Source organism: Neoarius graeffei, chromosome 25 (assembly GCF_027579695.1).
Source record: "Neoarius graeffei isolate fNeoGra1 chromosome 25, fNeoGra1.pri, whole genome shotgun sequence".
NCBI lineage: Eukaryota > Metazoa > Chordata > Actinopteri > Siluriformes > Ariidae > Neoarius > Neoarius graeffei.
In genome coordinates this window covers 47,118,425-47,130,878 of record NC_083593.1, presented here as the reverse complement: position 1 = coordinate 47,130,878, position 12,454 = coordinate 47,118,425, and the positions used below count along the sequence as shown (strand labels likewise).

Sequence of the window (12,454 nt, the reverse complement as noted above, 5' to 3'; positions counted from 1 at the left end):
AATGCATGCGTGTACATGTATGTTGCATAAGTTATAACACCCATCCTGTTTCAATGAGAGTCAACCCACAATCAATGAAGTCAAATCAGTCTTAGTTGAGCAAGTCGGTAACGGTATTTCTTACTTTCACCACAAATTTTTATTTATATGACTTTGGTCTATAGCTGTCAAAGGCCTTAAAACCGGTTACCGCTGTGACGTCACGCGCTCAGGGCTGGCTGGCTCAGCAGGGCAACTCGAATGCCAACTTTATGGTCGATTTTAAGTCTCAAAAAATATATTTTTTTATTCCGATTTATGCACCATACAAGAGTCAAGGATGGAGACACTATCCACTCAGAAATGTATTTAAAAATAAAGATTCTGCGTATCTCCTTTAACCTTTCGCTGCGATGGAAGCGAGCCGAGTCGAAGAACGCTCTTGTCTGCCGTGACCACTTCATGAAAGGTTTGTAAATTCCTCCGATTTATTTCATTTGGATTCGCAAATCACTTTTCTTGCCATTTTCTGTTACTTTGTGATGTTTTGAAGTTCAGGAAACACTTCAGTCCGCATGCGTTTTTGTTTACTGTTTGATCGTGGTCGTCATATTGTAAACAAATGTGCATGTTTTCACTTTATTTATCAGGATGTCCGAGCGATCTTTCCAAGGATGATGATGTAGATTGGGCTCCTATACTGAACTAGAAAGATAAGGTAATCAAGATCTTTAAAGGGGTTTCTGTGGATCTTTGTGAATGATTTACCCGGAAGAGAAGAGCAGGGAGGATTGAGAATCGAGCAGCTGTGGTTTGTTTACACCCGATACTAAAACTTTTAGTATCCTAGCAATCAATCAATCATTGCAAAGGTGTGTACAAAAAGCCCAGAAATGCCTGCTTACCCGGGCATAAATGATACAGGATTTATCTTGTAGTGTCCTGACCCCCAGATCTTTAACCAGCCACATATTAAAAAAATAAAATAAAATTGTACGTCTCTGGGTTCTTCCAGGTTTTCATCTTTGTCCCCGTGTAGAACGATGTCTGCAACACCAAGTAGTTTGAGATGTCAGGGAACTCAACGGACGGATAATTTTCCAACTTGTAGAAAAAATCCTTCTTTGATAATGTGTAAAGATCTATCCCATCGCAAAGAGCAACTTTCTGAAGGTATCTTAAAGGAACAGTCCACCGTATTTCCATAATGAAATATGCTCTTATCTGAATTGAGACGAGCTGCTCCGTACCTCTCCGAGCTTTGCGTGACCTCCCAGTCAGTCAGACGCAGTCAGACGCGCTGTCACTCCTGTTAGCAATGTAGCTAGGCTCAGCATGGCCAATGGTATTTTTTGGGGCTGTAGTTAGATGCGACCAAACTCTTCTGCGTTTTTCCTGTTTACATAGGTTTATATGACCAGTGACATGAAACAAGTTCAGTTACACAAATTGAAACGTAGCGATTTTCTATGCTATGGAAAGTCCGCACTATAATGACAGGCGTACTAACACCTTCTGCGCGCTTCGGCAGTGCATTGATATCTGAGCTCCGTATCAATGCGCTGCCGAAGCGCGCAGAAGGTGTTAGTATGCCTGTCATTATAGTGCGGACTTTCCATAGCATAGAAAATCGCCACGTTTCAATTTGTGTAACTGAGGCCCACTTTACACGGGGACGGTATAAAACAAAAACGCAAAAGTCCGTTTTCGTTCTCACTTTTTTCCGCGTCTACACGACCGTTTTCAAGGAGGAAATCTGCGTCTATACGGTGACGCATAAATGTCTCCGCTATGTCTGCACGCATGCGCAACGTCTTCCGTCTTGTCTGATCTGCACATCTGCGCCGCTGTTCTGTCAAGTTATCCTACCAAGCCTACTACACATGCGCGAAATCCAGGAGGGTAGGAAAATTCAACAGTAGTTTTGTCCCACCGATCAGCTGGGCTGATAGAAAATCGGTGAGAATTTCACGCATTTGCCGATTTTTATGTTTTGTGCGTATTGGTCGAGTCTTTGGCCGAGTCAAATAATTTGTAATGACTTGTTTTGAATAATAAAATGGTCTGTATGAGAACTTGCTAGGATAACTTTACAGAACACCGGTCCGGCTGAGGTACTGTAGTGCTCGAGGGAGGAGCAGGAGCAAACCGAAACTCTTTTAATCTGCCTTTATTAAGTAACACTCACTCTTGTTTCGGTGAAGAAGAGAAAAGGCAGTGTCCATCTCAGCAAAATAAACCCGTTCGGCTGCTAGTTTTGTTTTCAGTCTCGGGTTTATGGTTTCACGAGCAGCTTGAATAGGCGGCGCGCGCGTGCGCGCGTGTGTAACTTGGCGACACCAAACTGAGGAGCTCCAGCTGGGCGGGTGAGCAGGAAAACACATCTACTGCATTAAAACACAGAGCAGCTTGAAGGTCCGTTGGATCGATGTAATCAGACATGCTCTTACTTTTTTACTTACTTTCTTACTTCCCGGGCTGGCATGTACAGTATATGACATATGTATGACGTAAACGCGTACCCGACGTGAGCAGATCCGAGCAGAGTTTCGCGTATTGGGTAGTTTAGACGGATATGCAACGGGGGCCGTTTTTAACTTATCCACTCTGGAAGGCGTTTTCAATTTTATCCGTTTTTCAGCCTCGGAAACGCCGTCCCCGTGTAGACGAAAGGCACTTCCGATAAAATATTTAGTCGTTTTTACCTGACAGCGTCCTCGTGTAAACGGGCCCTGAACTTGTTTCATACCACTGGTCATATAAACCTATGTAAACAGGAAAAACGCGGAAGAGTTTGGTCGCATCTAACTACAGCCCCAAAAAATACCATTGGCCATACTGAGCCTAGCTACATTGCTAACAGGAGTGACAGCGCGTCTGACTGTGTCTGACTGACTGGAAGGTCGCGCAAAGCTCGGAGAGGTACGGAGCAGCTCGTCTCAATTCAGTTAGAGCATATTTCATTATGGAAGTACGGTGGACTGTTCCTTTAACCGTGCATTGGGGTCTAAACTGTGAAAATAGTTGGAGGCTTCACTTGCTCTTTGTACAACGGCAGCCAAATTGGTTTGTCTGACCACCACTTCATTCACCGGAAGTGAACTCGCAAGAAAAAAGTCACGTGACTGAATACAACCTGTTTTATTCCTTTTTCTTAATGAGTGAGACAGAAAAGTGAGGTGTTTGCACTGAGGAACACCACCAAACATATTTATGCTTCACATGTACATGTTTATTGAACACGCTTTCTTAATTTTTATTCTCTTTTAGACAAAAATATAGAAGGTGCACATGGAGTCGTGTCCGCTCTATCACTCACACACACACGGGTTCGGGATTTTGCTACGGTGACGATTCGAACCCCGATCAAAAAATAAATAAATAAATAAACAAACAAACATACATACATACATCTGGGAACAACAACAAAAGGAACTGTGGGTAATCTCTGCACAAATACACAAGTCTGAACTGCAGCTGCAAGGCGATTGAAGGACAGCGGTGTGTTCTATGTAGAAACGCTGAGATTGCATAGGGGTTAGCGGCGTTTCCTACACGCGACTGTACATAGCAGGGAAATCGGAGCTCAGGCCTGGTCAGAAAAATAGAACGCTAAATCAGGAAGGTCCTGCGCCTGAGCTGGGACAGGTTCTGTAATTATCCGTGCATTTTACAGCAGAGGGAACCGATTAAACAGGCAAACACTCGAGATGGTCATACACATTAAATCGATCGGTAATGCTGATTAGCAGCTCGACCGGTGATCAAGTTATCTGACTACAGTTCAGCATTGCTCAGAAAATCATTCACCTGGTTTATTGAAGACAAGCAGGATAGAGGGAGAGAAAGATGAAACACAGAAAGCGATAAGTGAAGGAGGAGAGGACAGGAGGAGATAAAGATGGTAGAAGGCAAGTAGAGAGAGAGAAATGAGAAAACAGGAAGAAGAAAATTAGAATGGGAGTGAAATAAAAAGGAGAGAAGAGTTTCCTCTAGACAGGAAAAAAAGAGGAAAAGAAAACAGGATGAAGAGAAGAGAGATTGTGCTTTAGCAGACGTGTTTATACTGGACCCAACTCTTAGAACTGCCATCTCAAAGAGAACACACACACACACACACGACTGAAATCTGTCACAAGCACGTCTTGATGTAAATAAGGAATCTAAAACACTGTCATGCTGAGATGTGTGCGTGTGTGTGTTTGTTTCTGGGCATCAGCATGTCATTATTAAATACACACATTTGTATAGGTCTCTCTCTCTCACACACACACACGCACAGAATTGCTGCACAAGTACATGTCAGAGTCCAGGAAACTCAAACAAATATTTTCCACTTTCGCATAAACACGCAGGGCTCAGAAACACCAGGCGTGTGCCAATATTCCATTTTCAATGCATGATCATTACTAAACTTCATCTCATGGCTTTGCGAGATCACAATACTGCGTTTAAAAAAAAAAACAGACTCCATGTAGAAATGTAAATGTCTCTATTGGGCAGCATCTTGTTCTGGTGGTAAAGGACACGTTCACTGCCGAGTCACAGATCTCCATATTAGAGCCTTATTGACCTACAGAGTCCAAACCATTTGCTCAATGAGTGAGTGAGACTGACAGTGTGATTAACTGAGACAGCCACTAAATGACTGAACGACTGACTGACTGTGTAACCAACAGAGTGACTGAGGGGGTGAATGTCTGAGTATATGAGTGAGTGAGTGAGTAAGTGAGTGAGTGAGTGAGTGAGTGAAAGAGTTATTGTGACTTATTGTGACTGAATGACAGGGTGAATGAATGAAGGAGTTACTGAATGAATGAGTTAGAGTGAGTGAGTTACAGTGAGTTACAGTGAGTGAGTGAAGGAGTTAGAGTGAGTGAGTGAGTGAGTGAGTGAGTGAGTGAGTGAGTTAGAGTGAGTGAGTGAGTGAGTGAGTGAGTGAGTGAGTGAGTGAGTGGAGCTACTGAGTGAGTGACAGGGTGAGTGAGTGAGTGAGTGAGTGAGTGAGTGAGTGAGTGAGTGAGTGAGTGAGTGAGTGAGTGAATGATTTAGTGAGTGGAGTTACTGAGTGAGTGACGGGGTGAGTGATGGGGTGAGTGAGTGAGTGAGTGAGTGAGTGAGTGAGTGAGTGATTTAGTGAGTGGAGTTACTGAGTGAGTGACGGGGTGAGTGATGGGGTGAGTGAGTGAGTGAGTGAGTGAGTGAGTGAGTGATTTAGTGAGTGGAGTTACTGAGTGAGTGACGGGGTGAGTGATGGGGTGAGTGAGTGAGTGAGTGAGTGAGTGAGTGAGTGAGTGGAGTTACTGAGTGAGTGACGGGGTGAGTGATGGGGTGAGTGAGTGAGTGAGTGAGTGAGTGAGTGAGTGGAGTTACTGAGTGAGTGACGGGGTGAGTGATGGGGTGAGTGAGTGAGTGAGAGTGAGTGAATGAGTTAGTGAGTGGAGTTACTGAGTGAGTGACGGAGTGAGTGAGTGAGTGAGTGAGTGAGTGAGTGGAGTTACTGAGTGAGTGACAGGGTGAGTGAGTGAGTGAGTGAGTGAGTGAGTGAGTGAGAGTGAGTGAATGAGTTAGTGAGTGGAGTTAGTGAGTTGAGTGAGTGAGTGAGTGAGTGAGTGAGTGAGTGAGTGAGTGAGTGAGTGAGTGAGTTAGAGAGTTAGAGTGAGTGAATGAGTTAGTGAGTGGAGTTACTGAGTGAGTGACAGGGTGAGTGAGTGAGTGAGTGAGTGAGTGAGTGAGTGAGTGAGAGTGAATGAGTTAGAGTGAGTGAATGAGTGAGCAAGCGAGCAAATGACAGGGTGAGTAAGTGAGCGGAATGTCTGAATAACTGAGTCAATGAATGAATGAGCTATGAGTGAGTGAGAGTGAATGTCTGAATGAGTGAGTGAGTGAACGTCTGAGTGAGTGAGTGAGTGAGTGAGTGAGTGAGTGAGTTACTGGGTGAAAGTCTGAATAAGTGAGTGAGTTACGGGGTGAATGTCTGAATGAGTGAGTGAGTTACGGGGTGAATGTCTGAATGAGTGAGTGAGTTATTGGGTGAATGTCTGAATGAGTGAGTTATTGGGTGAAAGTCTGAATGAGTGAGTGAGTTATTGGGTGAAAGTCTGAATGAGTGAGTGAGTTATTGGGTGAATGTCTGAATGAGTGAGTGAGTTATTGGGTGAATGTCTGAATGAGTGAGTGAGTTATTGGGTGAAAGTCTGAATGAGTGAGTGAGTTATTGGGTGAAAGTCTGAATGAGTGAGTGAGTTATTGGGTGAAAGTCTGAATGAGTGAGTGAGTTATTGGGTGAATGTCTGAATGAGTGAGTGAGTTATTGGGTGAATGTCTGAATGAGTGAGTGAGTTATTGGGTGAAAGTCTGAATGAGTGAGTGAGTTATTGGGTGAATGTCTGAATGAGTGAGTGAGTTATTGGGTGAATGTCTGAATGAGTGAGTTATTGGGTGAAAGTCTGAATGAGTGTGAGTTATTGGGTGAAAGTCTGAATGAGTGAGTGAGTTATTGGGTGAATGTCTGAATGAGTGAGTGAGTTATTGGGTGAATGTCTGAATGAGTGAGTGAGTTATTGGGTGAATGTCTGAATGAGTGAGTTATTGGGTGAAAGTCTGAATGAGTGTGAGTTATTGGGTGAAAGTCTGAATGAGTGAGTGAGTTATTGGGTGAATGTCTGAATGAGTGAGTGAGTTATTGGGTGAATGTCTGAATGAGTGAGTGAGTTATTGGGTGAAAGTCTGAATGAGTGAGTGAGTTATTGGGTGAAAGTCTGAATGAGTGAGTGAGTTATTGGGTGAAAGTCTGAATGAGTGAGTGAGTTATTGGGTGAATGTCTGAATGAGTGAGTGAGTTATTGGGTGAATGTCTGAATGAGTGAGTGAGTTATTGGGTGAATGTCTGAATGAGTGAGTGAGCTATTGGGTGAAAGTCTGAATGAGTGAGTGAGTTATTGGGTGAATGTCTGAATGAGTGAGTGAGTTATTGGGTGAATGTCTGAATGAGTGAGTGAGTTATTGGGTGAATGTCTGAATGAGTGAGTGAGTTATTGGGTGAATGTCTGAATGAGTGAGTGAGTTATTGGGTGAATGTCTGAATGAGTGAGTGAGTTATTGGGTGAATGTCTGAATGAGTGAGTGAGTTATTGGGTGAAAGTCTGAATGAGTGAGTGAGTTATTGGGTGAATGTCTGAATGAGTGAGTGAGTTATTGGGTGAATGTCTGAATGAGTGAGTTATTGGGTGAAAGTCTGAATGAGTGTGAGTTATTGGGTGAAAGTCTGAATGAGTGAGTGAGTTATTGGGTGAATGTCTGAATGAGTGAGTGAGTTATTGGGTGAATGTCTGAATGAGTGAGTGAGTTATTGGGTGAATGTCTGAATGAGTGAGTTATTGGGTGAAAGTCTGAATGAGTGTGAGTTATTGGGTGAAAGTCTGAATGAGTGAGTGAGTTATTGGGTGAATGTCTGAATGAGTGAGTGAGTTATTGGGTGAATGTCTGAATGAGTGAGTGAGTTATTGGGTGAAAGTCTGAATGAGTGAGTGAGTTATTGGGTGAAAGTCTGAATGAGTGAGTGAGCTATTGGGTGAAAGTCTGAATGAGTGAGTGAGTTATTGGGTGAATGTCTGAATGAGTGAGTGAGCTATTGGGTGAAAGTCTGAATGAGTGAGTGAGTTATTGGGTGAATGTCTGAATGAGTGAGTGAGTTATTGGGTGAATGTCTGAATGAGTGAGTGAGTTATTGGGTGAATGTCTGAATGAGTGAGTGAGTTATTGGGTGAATGTCTGAATGAGTGAGTGAGTTATTGGGTGAATGTCTGAATGAGTGAGTGAGTGAGTGAGTGAGTGAGTGAGTGAGTGAGTTATTGGGTGAATGTCTGAATGAGTGAGTTATTGGGTGAATGTCTGAATGAGTGAGTTACCGTATTGGGTGAAAGTCTGAATGAGTGACTGAGTGACAGGGTGACTAACTGAACGAGTGAGCGACAGAGGCTGGCAGTGAATGAATGAATGACTGTGATTAACTGAATGAGTGAGTGAATGACTGACTCAAATATTCAAACTGATCAAAGAGCCAAGACTGATGTGAAGTTGGAGTGATGGCTAAGCTAACAGTAATACATGCAGAAGAGAACGTCTATGAATTTTCACCTGGAATATTTTGCCACTCCACTTGTGTTGGCTGTTACTGCTCCATCTACCATTTCAGTAAATACTCCCACAGACGAAGAGGGATTCCCTGTACGCCAGACGAGTGGCCTCACAGCACACCCATATTGCTATTAGGACTCTAGTATGGAGATCTGAGCACTGCATTTAATTTGTCCAGAATAAGAAGACAGTTCTCCTTAGTTCACCTTCCGAATGCTGCCCGAGTAAGAAGTCAATATTGTCTCCATGGTAACAATATTGTCTGACAATATTGCGATAGATCATATAATCGGTTATCGGCACATGCCTACTCAACACACATGACAAAGATATAAAGAATTCTTCTGAATAATCTATGACTCATATACATATGTTTATATCTCACACACACTCGTTCACTAACGCTCTATTCATATTCACATCGAATCTTATTTAGGCATACAGGAAAGATCTCATTAAAGTCTATAATAATCTATAATATCACTACAGGAACGACAGTAAGACTCTCTTTACACAGATCACTGCATACAGCGCAGATACACTGCTCATTTACACACACACACGACCTATTTACATCAGTGAGGGGGTGGAGGGAAATGAGTGCACGAACATGTTGGGAGAGAAAGAAAGAAAGAAAGAAAGAAAGAAAGAAAGAAAGAAAGAAAGAAAGAAAGAAGAGAAGCAAAAAAGACCAAGAGAAAGAACAATGAAAGAGAAAGAATGAGAGAAATCAGAACAAGAGAAGAAAGCATGAGAGCTAAAGAAAGAAAGAAAGAAAGAAAGAAAGAAAGAAAGAAAGAAAGAAAGAAAGAAAGAAAGAAAGAAAGAAAGAAGCAAAAAAGACCAAAAGAAAGAATGATGAAAGAATAAGAATGAGATAAATCAGAACAAGAGAAAAGGAAAAGCATGAAGCTAAAGAAAGAAAGAAAGAAAGAAAGAAAGAAAGAAAGAAAGAAAGAAGAGTAAAAGAAAAACAAAGAAAGGAAAAAAGAAAAAAGAGAAAAGAGTAAAAGAAAAACAAAAGATAAAGGAACAAAAGAGAGAAAGAAAAAAGAAGACTATAGAAGAGCAAGAGAACAAGAAAAAGACTCACAAGAGGAAAAAAGAATGAACGAGAACATGAGAAAAAGAGAGAAAGACAAAGAAAGAAAAAAGATAGAGGCAGAGAAAGAAGGAACAAGAGAAAGACAGAAAAGACAGAAATAAGAGAAATAAAAAATATAAAATGAAAATAAATAAATAGTATTAAATAAAAAGATTTAACATAAAAATGATAGAAACTACAAAGTGCAGTGCAAGTCAGACATGATAAGATACAAATGTCTTTCTAATCAATCAATCAATCAATCAATCAATAAGGTGAGACGTCTGTCTGTCTCTCTCTCTCTCACACTCACAGAAACCCACAAATAAAGCAGGTTTGTGATGAAAGAATGAAGAACACACAAAAAGACGAACATGAATGAAGAGCTGAACTCCAAAAATGGGAGGAAAACCCTCAAAGGAGGATTGTGATGGAGAGAAGAAAAGAGAAGGTGAGCAGCAGGATGGAGGCTGAAAGCAAAGCACTTAGACAGACAGAGGGATGGATGGATGGATGGAGGGATGGAGTGAGAGATTGAGAGAGAGCGCGTTGAGCTCTACAGGTCGATGAGCTGATCCACCAGCAGCAGTGAACAAGCCAAACTGGGCAAACTGGAGTCAGAGCCAGTAGCACTGTGGGAGGAGCCTAAAGAAAGGGGTGGGGACAATTCGGGGGGGGGGGGGGGGGGGGGGAGAAAAGGAACAAGCAGCAGGGAAGACAGGAAAAAGGAAGAAAGAAAAAAAATAAAATAAAAAAGGTAAGGCGGCAAAGAAGGCAAGAGCAAAAAAAAAAGTAAAAATGCAAGAAAAAAGAATTAGCAGGCATCAGCGTTAGGAAGGAGAGCAGGAACAAAAGAACGAGGTAGGACAGAGGAAAGGAGGGCAGAGAGAGGTAATCATTAAAGAACAGCTCTATCATAAATAGCACTTTAAGCAACTGACTGAAACGTGGAAACTTTGAGAACTATTTTGTAATCAGATCTGAAAGTACAGGAAGTTGGGAAAGATCCACAAGATTCTAATAATTACAAGGTTCTTCCACATTCTTAACTGTAAAGCAGCTGAACTCTTCTCCTTTGGTCTAATTTGACCTCACACACCATTTTTGTACTACACGTCCACGTAGAAAACAAACAAAGGCATTTGAAACACAGCCGAGCGCGCTTTACCTTGAGACGTTTTGGAGACGAGCACTGGGATCGGGTCAAACTCGTCATCTGCGCTTTTGTCTGAACTCGGCGGCTCAAAACCAGAGATCAAGCAAGTCGAGTCTGGAAAGGAAGCAAAATATTAACATGGGGTTGACGAATAGGACAGAGGACGGGAAGGAGCAGTAGCCTAGCCTAACAATAAGCAATACCGGACAATGTGCAATATAAAGTGCAATATCTTTCCTGCTGCGCCCCCCCCTTTTTTTTTTTTCTTCCCCCCCCCTTCTCTTCCCCATATCTTATTCTTTTATATTTGTATATGTAAATACTAGTGCTGTCAAGCGATTAAAATATTTAATCGCGATTAATGTCGCGACTGTCATAGTTAACTTGCGATTAATCGCAATTTAATCGCACATTTTTGTCACATGAAAAACCATTGTTATTCTCTTATCAGCATAAAAAAGTGAATGGGCTTGCTTTGTATTGCAAAGCATAACACGTCTTGACACAGCCACTGCAAAGTGAAACCTAAGCCGAGCACCGGGGCTAGCAAAAGAACCATGAGTGAAGTGATCTACTGCTTGAGTTAGTCTACAACTCTAATCAGAGAGACAGGTTACACAGTGACGGTAGGCTTGACATGCTTGATTATAATATAAAGTACACTATTATATTAACTTTAAGTTGTTCGTTGATAAATATTGCATTGAATCTGATCTTTACTGTTTCAGTTCACTTAACACATTTTGTACTTTTACACTTTCTGCCTGTTGATGCGTCGCGCTGTCCAATCAGAGGCGGCCAAATTTGCATATTACAGAAAGGATTTCTGGGATAGCATTGAGTTTACAGTTCAGAGGGATCTGGCTTCTTTAGACGCTGTCTTCTTAAAACTGAATAAATATTTAAAAAGAGCCAAATGAGCCAGTCTTTTGAACGGCTCTTTTCAAAGAACGGATCACAAAGATGCGGATCCCATCAAAGAGCCATAAATCCCATCTCTACTAGCGCGCCCTGCCCGTGCTGGTTCTTTGGGGGGAGGAGGGCAGAGGACTCTGGCTGTGCGGGGCGTGGCATTACAGTCTAGCTGCTATCGTTTTTCTAAGCAAAGTCTCTGTTCCAAGTTCCTGGCAGTTTCAAAAGCTTATGAAAAACCTACATCATGTCACAGAGCGTTAATCTCGCGATAAAAAAATTATCGCCGTTAAAATTGAGTCAAGTTAACGCGTTAATAATGCAACATTTTTGACAGCACTAGTAAATAATTTATTTTAATTTATCTAGAAGTTTTCTCTATTTCTTTTCTCTGTTTATCTGTAATGATGCTGCTGGAATCTTAATTTCCCTGATGGAACCCTCCCAAAGGGATCAATAAGGTTTTATCTAATCTATCTAATCTAATCTAATCTGAAGATGGAAATGCTGGAGATGTCGGAAAGGTGGAGCTGACGGACAGAGATGCACTCATTCAAATGTTAAACAACAACTGAATCGTGAGAATCGCACCTGTTGTGCTGTGGGCAGATCCTCCTGACACAGGTGCAAATTCATCGAGACAGGGGGCGGGGCCTGAGGAGAAAGGACTGCCCAAGAGAGTGTCTTCTCCACTTAGTGCATCTAAAACACACACACACAGAGAGAGAGAGAGAGAGAGAGAGAGAGAGAGAGGAGCATCAAGGGCGCTTAAAGGTGCCCTTCCACCAAAAACGTTTAATACTGGCTCTTTTTGAAATACCATAGTTCACTCCGAGTTGCATATGCATGCTGCATGCAAAAATGTAATTCTACCCCCATTCCCTGTTTTAGCTTATGAAAGAAAATAGTCGGAAAAACGAGCGGACCTGAAAAAGCCATACGATCTTACGTCACTTCGTAAATTAGTATTCATGGCCTTGACTACCTTGGCTTGCGACCGCCCACGGGAAGGAAGTTCGGATTTAAGCGCGAGGAGAGATAGCAGAGCCAGTGTTGCTAGATTGGGCGGTTTTAAGTGCATTTTGGCGGATTTTGAACATATTTTGGGCTGGAAAACGTCAGCAGTATCTGGCAACACTGAGCAGAGCCCATCTCGTCAGTAGCTAACGAAGAGGACCTAACAG

General features: G+C 42.2%; 1 protein-coding gene across 2 annotated transcripts in view; it reads right to left on the bottom strand.

Moving 5' to 3' along the window:
* The window catches only part of aak1b (AP2 associated kinase 1b), an 82,997-nt gene that overhangs the window by 8,764 nt on the left and 61,779 nt on the right, over nucleotides 1-12,454 (bottom strand). For both annotated transcript variants that reach the window (XM_060908327.1, XM_060908328.1), the window contains exons 19-20: nucleotides 11,862-11,972; nucleotides 10,371-10,472 (exon numbers count right to left, since the gene is read on the bottom strand). In XM_060908327.1, coding sequence (XP_060764310.1) covers nucleotides 10,371-10,472; nucleotides 11,862-11,972 — 213 coding nt within the window. The remainder of the gene's footprint in view (nucleotides 1-10,370; nucleotides 10,473-11,861; nucleotides 11,973-12,454) is intronic.